Genomic DNA, 17684 nt, shown 5'->3' on the forward strand with positions numbered 1-17684 from the left:
AGAACACGACAGATTGAAATGTTTTGGCGCGGTTAAAAAAGCATGTAACAAAAAGGGTTATGATAGGATTAGGCATGTCTCGTACGGTTGTGATAAAGGCAGGAAATCAAATAAAAAGAGACAAAGCAAAAGGGTTGACTTTAAAGCTACTGTTAATGCTATTTTGATGCATGATGGTTCATGGAGTGTTTCTAAGGTGAATCGAGTGCATAATCACCATTTCTATTCTGGACTATCGCGCTTTATGCCTTCACACAGGGATGTGAGCAAATCTTTAAAGAGGCATCTTGTAGCTCATGACATCGCAGGTTTAAGACCTTCGAAGAGCATAAGACTTTTTGGAAGTTCAAGCCGGTGGCCTTGAAAAGTTGAGATGTACCCCAAGGGACTGCAGAAATTACATTCTGCAGCAGAGGAGGCTGAGAACCTTGACCACGGATGGCGAAGCAGTATCCAGGTTTCTCGCCGAAATGCAGATCAAGGATAGGGAGTTTTACTACGCGGTTGACCCAGATAATGCTGGCAGGCTCTGGAACGTCGTGTGGGTTCATACACACTGTAAGTATGCATATTGGGAGTTTCATGATGTAATATGTTTCGATACAACATACCTTGTGAATCAATGGCATATGCCATTTGCTTCGTTTATTGGTGTGAATCAGCACCACCAGTCCATACTTTTGGGATGTGCTTTGGTTACTAGCGAGGACATTGATACTTACAAGTATGTCTTCATGACTTGGCTTCGTGCCATGGATTGGGTAAGACCAACGACTATCTTGATGGACCAGTGTGAGAGCATTAAGGCAGCTCTTAGGGTAGTGATGCCAGACACAATTGACCGGTATTGTATTTGGCACATATTCACAAAGTTGCCTTTTAGGTTAAAGCGCGTTCGTGATCATAAAATTGCCAGGAGGGAATTTAAATCCGTAGTCCTTGATTCTATTACTATAGATGAATTTGAGGGGAGATGGGATGAATTTATAGAAAGATATGGCATAGGATACAGGAATTGGTTCTCCAATTTGTATTCGGAGAGACAGAGATGGGTTCCTGTATATCTTAAGCACTACTTTTGGGTTGGTATGTTATCCACACAAAGGTGTGAGGGGATGCATGCATTCTTCGATGGATATATCAATGGTCAAACCATCCTGAAGCAGTTTGTAGAGCAGTACGAAATAGCCGTGAGAGCCAAGTTTGATAAAGAGTTACAATCTGAATATTCGTCTGTTTATACAGAATCAAGTGTTTACAATGGATACGAGTGGGAGTTTCAAATACATAAACTTTATACTCGTAAAATGTATGACATTTTCACGATGCAGGTACGAAGGTTCGTTCACTGTGAGCTGAGTGTCATACCCCATTTTAACCGGGCTAAAATAGAGTACAACATATTGGAGATTCCTGTTTTTGTTTGTGTTAAGGAGTCGCCACCTAATTATTTATGGTGAATTAGGGCACCTAAAGTTTATTAAAGTTATGTTTAAAGTTAGCTCTGTTTAAGGTCTGCGAAACTTAGGATTCTAGGTAAGGGTTCAATTAGTCTAAAGGGAAGGTATTAGGCATCCTTTAAGACCCATTAACAATGGTTAACCGACCGGACCAAAATTTAATTAGGTTAAGGGTAAATATAGTATTATAAATGTTTGGGAAATAACTTATAAACATAGCTAAAGTTTAAAAGTAAAAGGTAACAATGTTATTAGAAATAAGATATGTAAAAAATAATAAGTTGTATAAAAGAAGAGTTTAGTTTTGAACTGAAGGAGTGCGGGATATGTAGTGTTTTAAAACATAATTGAAAATAACTCTGGAAGGCCTTCACTAATTTTGTTTTAAGAGTGCATGAAATCTTCCTTCTCCCCTTTTTATCATGTTTATTAACTATAGCTAAAAATGTATGCGTTTGATTTAAATCCGAAGGATTGTTTATAAAATGTATTCGAGTTCATATTTGTATATTAGTAATACCTTAAGATTCTCAATATAGTAGGAGTATAATTAAAAATACGTGTTCATGGCTTTACGCTCTTGAAGATCAATTGTTGCGATCTAGATAAATATTATAAGTACTATAGATAATTTAATATAAAAGGAGAAGATGACATTATGGAAAATATTAGTTCTTCCTACCCATTTACTAAAATCAAACCCATTAATTTCGCTAACTTCACTATGGTTCATCTAATCTAGTAAGACAAAATAAGTGTTAGTCATACAAATCAAATAAAATACACAACAATAAAAAATAATAAAGAGAGTAAAGAGTGAATGAGTTAGGCCCATTTTCGGACTGCTGCTGCGGTCTGTTTTGCTGTTGGGCTTCAGCCCAGATTTTGTTTTCTATTTGTGCTGTGGGCGGGGCTGGCACAGGATGAAGAGAAAGTTGGGCTTTTAGCCCAACGCCGAGTACGGGAGAAGATGAGTCCCTTGGACTCGTACTCGATAGTCATGCATTAAAATGAAGGAAAAGAATTAGTATTCATTCAGGCAAATCAGCCAAAACTAGATAACAAAACACTGGAAAGGCAAAACAAACACGCTGGAAATCCAAACGAAGCATTTTTAATGAAAATAAATAATGAATCTCAATGTGCTAAAGGGGAGGAGATGTTAACATCGGCATGGTCTACTAGCAAGTAAATGGGAGAATAAACTCCATTGCAAGATATTCATGCCAAATAACTTACTATTGAACTAAAAAGAGTCCAGCATAATTAAAGAAAACACAGCGAAAGAAAACAGAAGCACTGAGATACCAAATACATGAGACCCCGAGCATACAAGCAGCAACAAACTCACTGCTATTTCTTCCAGTTATACGCTTTAATAATTAATTCATGGAATGAGCACAGTCAAAACAGAGGTGAAAATATTTTTTGTACGTTAAAGATTGGACGCTAAATATAAGACATATTATTCATTAGTCTCAGCACTTGAGACGTAAAAACTTAAAGGGAAGTAGAAGACAATCCCAAGCCCACACTAATACAAGCTAGAGCTTTTGCAATGTTAATAATGATTGCTACTGTGATAGAAAAGTGAAATCTCAAACCACAAACCTACTAGGCTCTTTAGCATAACCACAAAATAGGGAAAAGGATACTTAAATAATCATTTTTTGTTTTACAAACAAAAGAGTTAAAGGCTGGCAAACAAGTTAATTACTTAAAATGACTAACTACGATGACATAAATGGAGTCTAAATAAGAAAGGAAATGCTGAAAATAACTGAAATACAACACTTCATGGCTCAAGGTGAAGCAGTGAAATGGCTAAAATGCAGCAGTAGTTCCAGCCCAAAATAGGCTTCAGAATTGAATAGCCAGCTACATCACAGTAGAGGGATTTTTACTCTCTCCCTAATCCTTAAAACCGAGATATCTTCCTTAAGCAAAAATGGTTTCATAGAGCAAGTGCACATATTCATTCAGTTTACACCGGAGCTAAACTATGCCTTGGTTTTCATCAATACTTGCAGCATTCCCACTTCCAGTTTTCAATCACAAAAAGGGTACCATTAAGAAACAACAGACACAAACTTTTATACAAATGGGCATCTATTTAAAAAAGGCAGAATCCATTCTGCATGCTCTCATTTTTTATCATTTATTAACTAGTTAAACAAATAGCTCCTTACATCTGCTTATAATGTGGTGCTTATAAAAAAAAACTACTAGTAGGGGAATCTGTTGGGAGGGAAACGCATTTTTTTTCATAGACAGCAACAGAAACTGAAACAGTTGAGTTCAAATGCCTATATTTCATACGTTGATTAGCAGATATCCTAGTTACCCAATGAACAATAACAGCAGCTTCTTCTAACAATGACACCAGACTTGAACCCAGAACTATATTAAAAAAAAAACTTGAATCACATGTGTACATAACAGGGCTGCAAGATATTAGTTACATTTTCAAGGATATTTAGATTGTCAAAGCCCATAATGTAACCTAATCACCTGGATCCCTATGGAAATAACAATGCATTAACAAATGTTCTTTCTTCTTACAACCCAAGGGACATCCTCTGAAGATTTTCAATACCAGAGTATATTTTGAAACCCCAGTTAAATTCTAAAATCACTCGAATATCAACAAAACAATTTGAGAGAGTATGCAAAAAGTACAACATATTCTTCAAATTCCCATGTTTCAGTTGATCAAACTAAGTGGGAAAAGAAGACAAATGCTTCCACAGATGATTCCATATAAATTATGACATAAAAGAACAAGCTATAAAATATACTGAAATCATAATGTAAGTGGCATGATCATGTAAACAGTCCAAGAAATCATACAAGTCACAAAAGGGTATTATTTATCTTATCAAACAGGTCATATGGCATGCTGCTCTCAGTTGCTCATGGTTTTAACCAAACTCACCACCCAGAGATAAGTCTTTCTAATCTATTCTTTTATCATGTAAACAATCCAAGAAATCATACAAGTCACAAAAGGGTATTATTTATCTTATCAAACAGGTCATATGGCATGCTGCTCTCAGTTGCTCATGGTTTTAACCAAACTCACCACCCAGAGATAAGTCTTTCTAATCTATTCTTTTATGTCGATTGCAACCTAAGGCAAAAGGTTATGCCTAATTTCATGCCAGCAATACCAACAGTAATTCCAGGCATAGAGTGTTTAAACTGCTTGATTGAACAACCAAATGAACATGTGAATCAGTACGAGGATATGCATATTGACCAACTGGATTTGACTACTGCATGCTAATGCTAACACAGATAAATAAACTAAGATAGGACTAACTTATATGCTAACATACATTAAGACCAAACTAACCAACCAATTTATATGCTGAATACATATGGAACTTACGAACCTATTCTAAGCAGAATTCATCATACACTTAAGCAATAAAACTTAGAATTAACCCCTTATTGCACCTAAGCATTCTCTACTATATGAGTCTATATGACACTGCCCAAATCATAACAGAACCTGCCCTGAATGAACCAATATAATTCACGCAATCGTCGACAACCAACAACTTAACCATAATAATTAAGCTTGAGGCAGACCTATTGTTCATGTTATCATACTTGTAAGAACAGATACAACCAAACATAACATTTTTTAGCCATACTTATGAACCATCAAGTGTATCGCAAACGAGATTCAGACCAAATTAGCTTGCACTTAGCCAAACAAAAATCAAAATAGCATAATCCGAGCCTAAAATGTGTTGATTAATATAGGTTAACCAAACAGACCCACAACTAAGCAAGATTCGTGATAAATCACACCTAATAATTAATGAGCCAATAAATATCCAATAAGAACAGGATTTCAACTAACAGCACTTCAATTAGCAAAATTTCACAAGACGAAAAAACCTAAATAGCATCAGATTGTACCTGTTCGTGGTGCAGTGAAGTGGGGATCGTCAAGGCTTCGAATCTATACTCGAACGCGACGAACTCGAACTCGAAGAACCCGATTAAAGTAACAATAGTTTCCAACCAAGAAAAGTGATTATTGGCTGTTCTTTTTTTCGAATAATGCTATCTTTGATGATTCAAAATTGTGTTTTATAGGGAATCTTTGGTTCCAGATCCTTTCAAACGTTGAATCCTCCCCCTTAACCATTCCCCCAAGATTATATTTATAGGGTTTCATTTGTAATTGAGGCAAAGAGAGGAGCGTATGAGAGAGGAGCGTATGAGAGAGGAGCGGCGTGGGGAACAAAGGGAAGTGGAGATGGCAGAGAAAGTGGGGAACAACAGTGAGTGGAGGTGGTAGGGATGAAGCGTGGGGGGACAGGATAACGTGAGGATGACGATGAAAGAGAGATGAAGGAGGGAGAAGAGGGTAGGGGTGCGGCGGTGAGGAGATAAGAGGAGGGAGAAGGGAATGAAGAAGAGAGAGGGAAAGGGGTTAGGGTTAGGTTTAGAAGAATAAGGTAAATGGGCCGGGTCGGGTGAATTTATTGGACCGGGTAGGGAATTATTTGGGCTGGTTGATTAATTTAAACGTGGGCTGATATAATGTGGGTTGGGTATTAAAATGTGGGTTGTTTATTTTGATAGGGAAATATTATTGTATTTGTATTTTGGGCCATTAATTTGGCTGAAAATTGTTGATCCTTCCTCCTCTATTTAGTTATTTTTAAGCTTCTAATTTAATAATTAGTACAATATATACTATGTGGAGACAATTAATAATTAATATGTAAAAAAAATAAAGATTTTACAAAGTGTTGTCTTGTAATTAATTTAACGATTCCAAACCCGAAGATGAAATGATGACGAACATTTAAAATTTGCGATAAAGTAATACTAGTAATGTTGATAGTAAAATAGTGAAAATTAATAATACTGAACATAAAGTGTTTAGCTTGTCAATAAATTTAGATGCCCGAGTAAATAAATTAAAATAAATGAGGGACAAAATTGGGTGTCAACACTGAGCATTCCTCAAGATGTTGAACAAGTTGACGGAATGGAGAAATTCAACATCACGGATTTTTCAATCAGGAGTGATTTCCATGGTAATCAGTTTGTGTACTCGGTGGAATACAGATAAATGGCTCATATTTGGAGTGTAATTGTAAAAACTTTCAATCTGCTGGGATTGTTTGCTGCTATATTCTAGAAGTGATGAGACACAAAAGGATTCAGAAAATCCCCGATTGGTACATATTGAGACGGTGGAGAAGATATGTCATTCGTCCCCACCTGAAGAAATTCTTTCCTGGAGGTTACCCAACTATGACTGATGAGTTCAAAAAATACAATATGCTGAAGAAATGGTTTGACAGGATATGTGATGTTGCATTGGAAAATGAGTTGTAGTGTCAAGACTTCAAAAATGTAATGAAAGACAGATTGAAGGCATATTTAGATTGGGATGATAGTATGGTTGCGCCAGACGTTGGTGGTGGTGAATCAGGCGAGGATGATGAAACTTACATTAGAAACCATAGAGAGGTTCGTTCACGAGGAAGACCATCGACTAATAGGTATAGAGCAGGACGCGGTGTGTTTAGGCGAGGAGGCGGACAAGGTGGCACAAGAACTTGAGATAATTGGGGTGATAATAGGGGAGGTAGAAGCACTAGATGTGGCCGTGTAGGGGGTGGTAGAAATGGTGGTACAAGTCATCGAAGTAGGGCTGGATAAACCGACTAGATGTGCATGCCTAATTGGAAGCTCCTTGCCCCGTCGGTCCCTCTTTTGTCGCCTTGCACTCGCAGTGCACAGTTTGTTTTGTTGTTTTTCTAGTTATTGTTATTGCCTTGTTTCCTTGTTGCCATGTCTCCTGTTGAATTTACATTGTAATGATGGGTTGACTGAAGAAATTCTATTTAGGTAATTTGTCTCTAATCTTCTTTTTTTACACGTCAATTGCAGTGTCCTTTTTCGCAATATTTTGCACTTCATATAAAATTCGTAAGGCTGTGACTCCCAAAATTGATTACAAGCTTACTTTATTAATCAAAGAAAATTTTAAGCATTATACGGAGGGTTAAACGTCGCAACCTAAACATTAAAACGTCATTATATTTTTCCTCAGGCAATCCTATGGTAATGGGGTAAAATTAGATGGTTCCATTTCTTTTTCGAAAAGTCAAAACACCAATATTTCGCAATACATATTGAATAGGAGAGGCTTTTAAATATTTAAATATTTTTGTCAATAATCTAACATGACAATGCTACAAAAGGAGATAAAGAGATAAACTTCAAAGTAAAGAAGAGGATTGGTTTGTTTATCGATCAAAACAAGCTAGAAAATGTATAGGGTACTTAGAGCCAATTTGTAAGTAGTTTTCTCCGTGAGGCTTGGTACTGCTGCCAACGTTGAGTAGGGGTTCAGGTGCTCTTTAGTTTGTTCCTTACTGTTTAGTTGTGATAGTAATAAAATTTAACAAGTTTATTACCCACAAAAAGGAAAAAAGGCTACAAAAGAATTAATTACCTTTGTGGAATACTAGTTTTTTTGACCCGGTTGACTCGGGAAATAATGGATAAAACTCATTTTTCTTTTGCTAGACTCAATTAAGTGTGGCTATTTGTTTATAGAATAATTAATTTAAACAATGTCTAACAGGGAATCGGGATAAGAGAGTTAGAGATGCGGAATAGAGCAGATGGTGCTATTCCAGCAAATTGGTCACGCCCTTAGTTTAGAACGTCATGGGTTCGAGTCTAGGTACGCGCAAAAAAAAATAAAAAATTGGGTTTTCCTTTAGTTAGTTACAAACATTGTCGAGGATGCTTTCTAATAGTTATCCCCCCCCCCCCCCCCCCTCCCCCCCTTTTTTCTTTTTAAGCACGCCTAAACCTCTACACAAATGATTTTATCTGCTATAACTTAATAGAATCAAAAGACGAAATCAACATGACCCATTAACCGAGCGAGATTAGGATGAAAATTAAGGGCCAAAATTAAGTTAAGATTTTGCTTGATATCCCATGCAATGCATGCCATAGGTGGCTGCTCTATGTGCATTGGGAATAAGCATTTTTTTATGCAACCCATGGAAGATCTTGTGGAAAGAAAAATGGCTTAATGATCATTGGTTGATTTAAAGGTGCAAATAAGATGCTTAGATGACGAATAGGCTATACACTAGAGTGTTGAGGCTTCCTACTCTCAACTTCATATTATTAATGTAGATGCAAAGATCAATATATATGAAGTTGATCCAATTTAACTCTTCATCAAGACCGAATTAATGATATTAGGTTAACTATTAACTAAGTGTGAGGTGTGGCTAATTAATTTACTAAATTGTTCAAACTGAGATTTGACGCAAAAGGGCTAACACAATGATTTTCCAAAGTCATCTTTTATAATTTTTAGTGCAAACAGAAGAAAATAAAATAACTTTGAGAACTGTTGCAATTTTTTGTTATAAAACACCTGTATTTTGCATTCTGTGCCAAAACACATTTTACAACCTTGATTAGCAGGCGTTAATATTTCAAAAATGAGAAAAGTAACGTGAGAGTTGAAGCAATCCTATGGCAATGGGGTAAAAGTAGATGGTTCCAGTCACTAAGCGTGGCTAATTGGTCTACCAAACTGTCAACTTAGGAACTGTATAAGAAAATAATAGATGCGGAATAGAGCAGATGATGCTATTCCAGCAAATTGGTTACGCCCTTAGTTTGGAACCTCTAGGTCCGGGTTCGATTCTAGGTACGCGCAAAAAAAAAAAATTCGGTTTTCCTTTAGTTAGTTACAACATTGTCGAGGATGCTTTCTAATATTGTATTTTTTCCCCTTTTTTATGCACGCCCAAACCTACACACTGACTAATTACTACGATAATATGAAAGAAAAAACTTGTTTATCAAATTCCACTGAGATAGAGTTGACATGAACAATTTGCTAGAATATTTGTTTAGATACACACGTTAAAGGTGTAATCATTATGCTGACTTTCCAATGCAAGCATGCATGAAGGTGCATTGGGAAGGTGCTACTTTTTTAGTTAAATAATAAAATATTGATAATTCATGGTTAATTTTTGATTGGTTGAAAATTTATTATACAACAACACCATGCATGCATGGACCAACTATATAAAACTGGAGTGGGGTTACACTCTTGTGTGAATTCTACCTTAACGTATTCTTGTGTTCTTATTGTTTGTGTTAGTAGCTATAGGAGATCAAGCTTGGGACATCGCAACTTTAGTGGAGGCAGTGAAAGAACTACAGGAAACAATGCATCAGCTTAGGTGGGAGTTAGCGGCAACACGGGTCAGTTACTTGCGCAAATTCGAAGGGTGGCATGGCCGTCTAATGGAGTACCCAATTGTGTTGCTCCACAAGGGAATAGAGGCCCTACTAATTAGATTTTGTAATTTTCTTCCTAGTTTTTGTTGTTTTTAAGTAATTCTAAGTTGCATATATTAGATGTAATTTTGGTTTTGTTTTTCCATCATCCTATGCCAGCTTTTTAACTAATCCATATGAAAAATCCCATTTAGGGATGTTGCTTTGTCTTGTTTCATCTCTGAATATTCTATTGGTTATGTTCTCTAGTTTCATTACATGTTTTATCTCGTAACCTAAGAAATAAAAAGTAAAAAACTAATTTACGGCTAAGAAATAATGCTCTTTACATTTCTAGTCTTTTCTATTGGACAGGTAATATAGGACAATTTGTGGAACTAATTTTCTAAAGTCAATTTATTTTAACAATGAAAATTTCACAATAACACAAATAAATGGAGCGGTTACAATGTAGTAATTCCCCAACTTATGCTTTAACAAAGGAGTACCTAGTAAGTTTCTTAAAAGAATAAAAAATTGAATTTTAAATGAATTGGTGATGGTTGGGAAACTACACCAACCTATTAAATGCAATTGCCACTTTAAATATCAAACCCTAACACAAAAGAAAAACACTCATTTCTTTGCTTAAAAAAATCATTACTAAAATATGTCTTCCCAGAACTTAAGTTCTGCTCAAAGTTCTTAAGGAGATCCACTACCGGATCCATTGTTGGAGATTGTGGCTTTGAAGGATGAAGCGCGAGATATACGTAATCATCTGAGGGATCTTAAGGCTGAACTTTATAAGTTGAGGCATAGGTTTTTTGCCTACATTGAACTAGTTAATAATCTTTTGGATGGAAGTCAGTCTGATCATTAATATGGACGGTTTAGTTTTATTTTGAAGATGTCGGTGCTGGGATAGTTTAGTTTTTGCTTTCGAAGATGTTGATGGTTGGTATGGGTTAGTTTTTGTTTTGAAATACGTTAATATGATTTAGTTGTGTTTTGTTGGCTTTTTACTCTATCTTTTTTTTTGGGGGTTCATGAACATAATGTTGTGACAATTTGAATGTAATGCAAGATTTCGTGTTTGTTTATGTTGCCTTTGTCTTTGCCGGCTCATTTAATGTTGAAATTTCTTGCGGAAGAAATTGTAAAATTATATGGGTTTTTTAGAGTTCCGTTTGAATAGTTTATGATGATTAATTAGTTCCCTTAAATAGCAATGGTGTATATAAATTGTTAATTAGTGGCACCATTTGAATGTGAGTGCATTGGTATTGTAAAAATGCATTGTCTCACGCAAAATATACACTGATCAGCATCATTCCTTCTTAAAAAAAAAGTTAATTTCCCTATAAGACACCAAAGTTTCCCTCCATGATTTTTCATTTGTTTTAAAAAAATAATAATACAATATGTGGTCTACAATAAAAAAAAAAGAAGGAAAAAATGCGGTTCAGAATAATAAAAATTGAAAAATACAATATTGTAAAGTACTGATTATTATGTGGATTTGAAGTACAATACTCTTGTTTTTGTTAGACTTTGAACGACTTAATAATAGTATTATCCATAGCTTTATGTTAGGGTGTCTTTATTATAGATTTTGATCTGTTATTTTATTAATTTTTTTTCCTCAAAAGGATTAAATTACTTTGTTACATCATTTGTTTAAGTTTGGTGATCATCCAATTATAAGAGGAGAAAAAGATAAATTCATTGATCAACAATCGATTCACATGAAAAGAAGGAGCAAAAAGCACAACTTCATTAATACAATCTACTACTACTTAACCACCGGATGCGACCAACTTATAAAGAGGGAAAAAGGATGAAGTCTCTAAAAATGTATCCTGTTTCCCTCCACAATATTACCTTTCCCTCCAAAATGTATTATTATCATAATTATCCTCTTCCTTGTTAATATCATAGCCTAGTTTGTAGGGTGTAGTTGTGAGTCTTGGAAAAAATAATGTCGTAACTCGAGGAAAAAATGGAAAAAATATATACAGCGAACCCAAAATCGAACGCGGCACCTATGGGTTCTAAACGCAGTGCTAGACCAATTGTGCTGCAATAGCTTTCGAAATTTATTGGAACAGAATTTACTTTAACCAACATGAACAATTTTAGTTCCGTTTCATATCTTGGCTTAAATAAATCATTGTGATTATCCTGAATATTATCAAAAACAAAAAACATATGTTTGGTAAGATAGTTTGATTTGTTCGCTCTTAACATTCGAAGTCTTTATAAAATCTTGTGTATATGTTGAATATTATCAATTAAAGCTTGTGTTTGGTATCTTGTAGATAGATTGATTTGGTCGCCCTTAACACTCCAAGTCTTTGTAAAATCCTGTGATTATCGGGAATGTTATTAAGTAAAATAATATCTTTTGGACAAAATGTTGACATGTATGAGTGGTTATCCTTTCCCTTTTTTTTAGAGTTGCTAAATTGCCACACCAATTTGACCTAAATTTGGCCAAAAGACTTTATTGTTTTTTAAATTATAGTAATTCTTTAAGTGCCGCTCCGTATAATTTTTTCTTCTATTTAAGTACTGCTACACAACACAGTCGATAAAACATTTCATTTCCAACTTTTCAAGTACAGGTTCCACAAGATTCCAACCAAAGGTTTCATACAGCGTTCATGCCCAGGCTCAACTTTTCCTCTCCTAAAACCATTTCCCCCATCCTAATGTCCTCACCCTAATCATCCAGTGACAACACTAGAGGTCCTAGGCAGATTCACAACCATCCAACCCTGTCATAACTTCCTTCACAGACTCATGAAGCTATGGTCCAGCTTTAAAGACTCTTTCTGACCAAAGTTAGTTGTAAGTACTAGGAACAAGACTTTCATAAACACATACCAAACTATAGCAAACCAACTGATTCATAAAGGCTATGTTCAGGTTTTATAGACCTTTTGTTACCAAATTCAAATGTAAATACTGGGAAAAGACCCCCTTATAAACATGTAGCACATAATAACAGGTTGATTAATTCATAAGACTTTGGCCAGATCATAAAAATAAGCCTTGACTATCAAGTTAAAATGTGATGTACTGGGAACAAGCACTTCATAGACACATAACACATGAGAACAAACTAGTTTTCTTTAACAACTTCAAACTAAGCCCCAAGATCATAGAAAAGTCTTTGTTTTTTACCATATTATAGTTCAAAGGAAAGAGTACACATTTTTTCTTTTCATCAGGATCAAACCACACAAACAAACAATCAACAGACCTCAAACACCATCATTTTGGCCTTATCACTGCTTTCTTTAAAGGAAACTCATCTCTTAACATCAAAGGGAAACACAACAGTGTCTAGAAAAGACCACATAAGAACAAGTTAAACAAGATTTGTAACAAAGATCCCATCATCCTTCATTCTTTTATCCTTTATCCTTACCTATTATTGTAACTAGATGACAAGTTCTCCATAAAAAAAAAAAAAGGTTTTGACATGACCATTGGCGACACACACATGCACACACTCCACTTGTTCTACTCATGTGTAGTTTAACAAATTCCCATATTTACCACAAGCAGGACAACCAAATAAGAAGCAGAGCTAAGTGAAGCATAAGGGTCTATCACATTCAAAAAATAAAATAAAATTAAGCTTCAAGCTGAACATCAACCCTGACACTAAAGTAGTTTCATCTCATTCATTGATTAACCATTTTAATAATCAGACAGCATATCAGGATTCAATCACCTCTTCAGTGTTACTAGACCTCTTTCAAAACTCAGGCAAGGACTAGATATAGAAGGAGCAGGGTCTGGTGACACAAACAACAAGACTGGGTTCTGTTCAAATAAACAATCATGTCACATAATTAGCCTAGTAGTATCTAGGTGTACTAATTCAACCTCGGTGATGTTACATCTTCATGAGCCTATACTAGCCTTTAATGAACTATTTGGGAGCATATTGTACCAAACAAATAAACCTTGGTCTCAATCTTCCTTTTAGAATTTCTATATCATGTTCAAGAGTACCGATTGCTTCATAAAAAACGACATGGTACAAAGTAGAAAAAACCATCATCTATGAATTTTATGAGTAGGATCTATAGAAAACACACATATACGATCGGATCTGACCTACTCTAGGTCGATCCAAACCAAAACCTTATGAACTAATAAGAATCGAGCTCGTACAGTCTCAATATAACCACAAAATGTAAAAATCGCGTTTTGATTTAGAAAACCAAAGGGAGAAGTAAGAGAAAAGGTGATTACCACTGTGTTCGGACGAGTTTGAGTGAAAACGATGTTGAAACATTAATTGTTTCACGTTACTGGTTGTACAAGGTTTGCGAAAAGCCTGAGCCCTCTGTGCGGTTCCCATTTTTGGCAAGAGAAAGAAAAAAATTGAGGTGCGGCGCTCTAGGGTTTCACAAGAAAAGGAAAGGAAGAGAGAGATAGGGTTAGAGGTGTGTTTGGAGCGAATAAAAAAAAATGTAAAATTGAAGAGAAGATGGGGCGTTCCCCTCTTATCATTGATTTGGGCCGGATCAGTCCGATATTGGACTGGGCTCGGTCCAGACTTAAAGAAAAATGGAGGGGGAGGCCTCATAAACGTATATAGTATACGTATATCTAGTGTATATACGCGTGTAAAGGGTAAAGCGGGCAATTTAATAAATGGGTAAAACTAAAAATAAAAGATTGTTGACCATAATATTCTAATTATAGTAATCAACCTATTAATTAATCTAAAGTGCGAATAGTCCAAAGGAAGGTGGAAGCAAAGAAGGTGGCGTACGCGAAGTTGGCAGACAACAAAGACGATGAGGAGAAGCGGATGAATAGGGAAAGGTATAAGATTGTGATAAAGGAAGCGAAGTTGGTAGTTTCGGCGGCAAAAACGACAGCTTTTGAACGTCTATATACAGAACTAGAGGACAAAGACGGGGATAAGAAGTTGTTCAGGCTAGCCAAGGAGAGGGAGAGGAAGGCACAGGACTTGGATCAAGTAAAGTGCGTCAAGGATGATAATGGCAAGGTATTGGTGGAGGAATATCTCATTAGACGGAGATGGCAGTCATACTTCAATGAACTCTTGAACGAGTATGGTGACAGAGACATTGTATTGGGAGATTTTGAGTACTCTGAGAGGTGTCACATGAGGCTGGACCAAGACAGAGTACATGGAGTGCAAGTTCAATGACGTGACATATGAGGCTGGCGTAGAAGTTAGGCTTGGTACCCGGGCCATCCAAAAGAAAGGAAGTTTCAAATATCTTGGGTCTATTAAATAATAAAATGGGGATATTGACAATGATGTCTCACATCGTATTGGTGCAGGGTGGATGAAATAGAGGCTCGCTTAAGGAGTATTGTGTGATAAGAAGGTTGCCGCCAAAACTTAAATGAAGGTTCCACAAAGTGGTTGCGAGATAGACTTTGTTGTGAGGGCAGAGTGCTGGGCAGTCAAAAACTCTCACGTATATACGATGAAAGCTGCGGAAATAAGAATGTTACGATGGATGTGTGGGCACACCAGGCGAGATAGGATTAGGAATGAAGATATTCGGGATAAGGTGGGAGTGGCATCAGTGAAGGACAAAATGCGGGCAGCGAGGCTGAGATGGTTTGGGCATGTGAGGAGGGGAGACACAGATGCCCCAGTGCGGAGGTGTGACTGCTTAGCTATGGACGGTTTCAGAAGAGGTAGAGGTAGGCCGAAGAAGTATTGGGGAGAGGTGCTTAGACAGGACATGGCACAGTTCCAGTTAACCGAGGACATTACCTTAGATAAGAGGTTATGGTGGACTCAGATTAGGGTAGAAGACTAGTAGGTAGTCCCACGTATCCCTTCGTACAAGTAGTCGCAGTTTTGATATATAGTCTATTGTCCTTTGATTCTTGCTACTATGTGTCGTTTCTTGTACTTCAATTATCTTATTTATCTGTGGTAGCTACTGCTTCTTGTTCTCATACGGCATTATCATGACTTTTTCGCTTTAGTTAGTTTCACTTTCATTTTGCTTTCAACTGCTTGTGCTTATCTGACCTTTTATCGTCATGTTTTCTCTTGAGCCGAAGGTATTTCGGAAACAACCTCCCTATCTTCCGAAATAGGGGTAAAGTCTGCGTTCACTGGGTATGTTGTTGTTGTTAATCCTGTAAATGGGCCTGCTTGTCAAATATGGTCTTAATTGGTTTTAAATCTTAATTGATTGTTGCAATTAGGGCCATCTTTTAGCTTAATTAGTCAATTAAAATTCAATTACATTAATGACCTTAATTAATTTTAGCCAAATGAACTTGGTGATTTCAATTAAGGCCATAAAAGGCTAATTTTGCAAAATTGAGCCCAATTGCTTTAGCCATGAATTGGCTAATTCCGTTGTGGTCATAATGTAAATAGTTAAATGATTAAAAACCAATTTTGCAATAATTCTCTTCTAATTGATTAACTAGCCTAATTAAAACATTTATAGACAATTACAAATAATTTAAACGTATTATACAATTACACATTATTAAATATTAAGGAGTAAAATGGTAAAATAAATGACTTTTCAATATTTAATAGGAAATTCAATGCAAAATCTTGGTTTGTTGCATTTTCATAATCAAATTGGCAGCATTTCATAATAAGGTCATAAATAATTTTAGTTCATAGTTACTTCAACACTAATATTGACTTGATTCGTTATGTTATTAATAAATAATGATTTGACACTGCATTCACAAGAAATGGCAATGTTGAGTTCAACAAAAAATAAAACAAAATTAAACAACACGAACAAAATAAAACAAAGTTAAATAACAGAAATTAATCATTCACTCAAATTATTCCACTCTTCAATATATAACGTCCAAGGGGAACCAAATACCGTATATATTTACCACAACAAAAATATATATTTATTTTTTTGAAAAATAAGAAAAAATATACTCTAGGCCAAATACCTTATGTATATAGCCAATATATAACACCTTATTTACAAGAAAAATAAAAACACTTTCAGATACCAAAACAAAAAGAAAAAAAGAAAAAAAAAACTAAAAAGGGTTAAAACCGTATGTATATATAGCCAATATATAACACTTTATTTGCAAGAAAAATAACAAATTTTCAACTACCAAAACAAAAAGAAAAACAAGAAAAAAGGAAATCCTAGGCCCACCGTATGCATACACTATCAGTTTCACATACCAACACTATCAGTTTCACATACCAAAACAAGAAGAAAAAGAAGAAAAAAGGAAATACACCTTAGGCCCAACGTATGCATACACAATAGGTTTTAGATACCAAAAAAAAAAAAAAGGAAATACACCCTAGGCCTACCGTATGTATACACAATACAGGTAATGTAAAAATAATAATAAAAAAATAGTCACATTAAAATAATAGAAAATATACATTGGGAACATAAACCATGATTAGCCTAGGTGAGAGAGAGTCCATGTTATCAGGAAGGGTAGTGATGCAAAAGCACATGATAATAAAATAATAAAAAGCAAAGATTTTCTATGAAATGACTAATATAATCTCATTTTTGACAGTTTTGCCCAAAAGTGATTTTGCCAAATTGATTTTTCCTTTCGCAAATTGAGAAAAAAATAAAATGAGAGAAAACCATGGGTGAGAAAAACGGAAATTGTTTGAGGGGAAAATAAAGACATAGTTAAGATCTGATTTCACCCATCACAACATGAACTGTCAATTGTATTGCATTTTCTCATTCCTAAAAGTTAATGGGGTCCTGTCAAAAAAGCTTAGCACAATTTTCAATGAGTTGTTTTCATAAGAGATGCTGAACATTTTCTATAAGGTTCACTTGCTAAAAGTCTCTAGAAATATTCAATATGTTTTGAACTTTTTTTGTTGATTTTGTACTAGCTAGCTGGTAGTCTTATGATAGGAGGATCCCA

General features: G+C 35.4%; 1 protein-coding gene and 1 long non-coding RNA gene across 2 annotated transcripts; one reads left to right on the forward strand and one right to left on the reverse strand.

The window, feature by feature from the left end:
• The first annotated feature begins 470 nt into the window (after window positions 1-470).
• Window positions 471-6827, forward strand: LOC132637198 (protein FAR1-RELATED SEQUENCE 5-like). Its single transcript, XM_060354326.1, has 2 exons — window positions 471-1331; window positions 6555-6827. Exons 1-2 carry the CDS (start codon window positions 471-473, stop codon window positions 6825-6827), a joined length of 1134 nt encoding a protein of 377 aa, XP_060210309.1.
• Window positions 6828-12350: 5523 nt separating this feature from the next.
• LOC132635346 (uncharacterized) lies at window positions 12351-14250 on the reverse strand. Its single transcript, XR_009580493.1, has 2 exons — window positions 14034-14250; window positions 12351-12598 (listed from the first exon to the last, which is right to left on the reverse strand). It is a non-coding gene; the product is annotated as an uncharacterized LOC132635346 (long non-coding RNA).
• Window positions 14251-17684: the final 3434 nt, after the last annotated feature.

The sequence above is a fragment of the Lycium barbarum genome, chromosome 4, assembly GCF_019175385.1.
Source record: "Lycium barbarum isolate Lr01 chromosome 4, ASM1917538v2, whole genome shotgun sequence".
NCBI lineage: Eukaryota > Viridiplantae > Streptophyta > Magnoliopsida > Solanales > Solanaceae > Lycium > Lycium barbarum.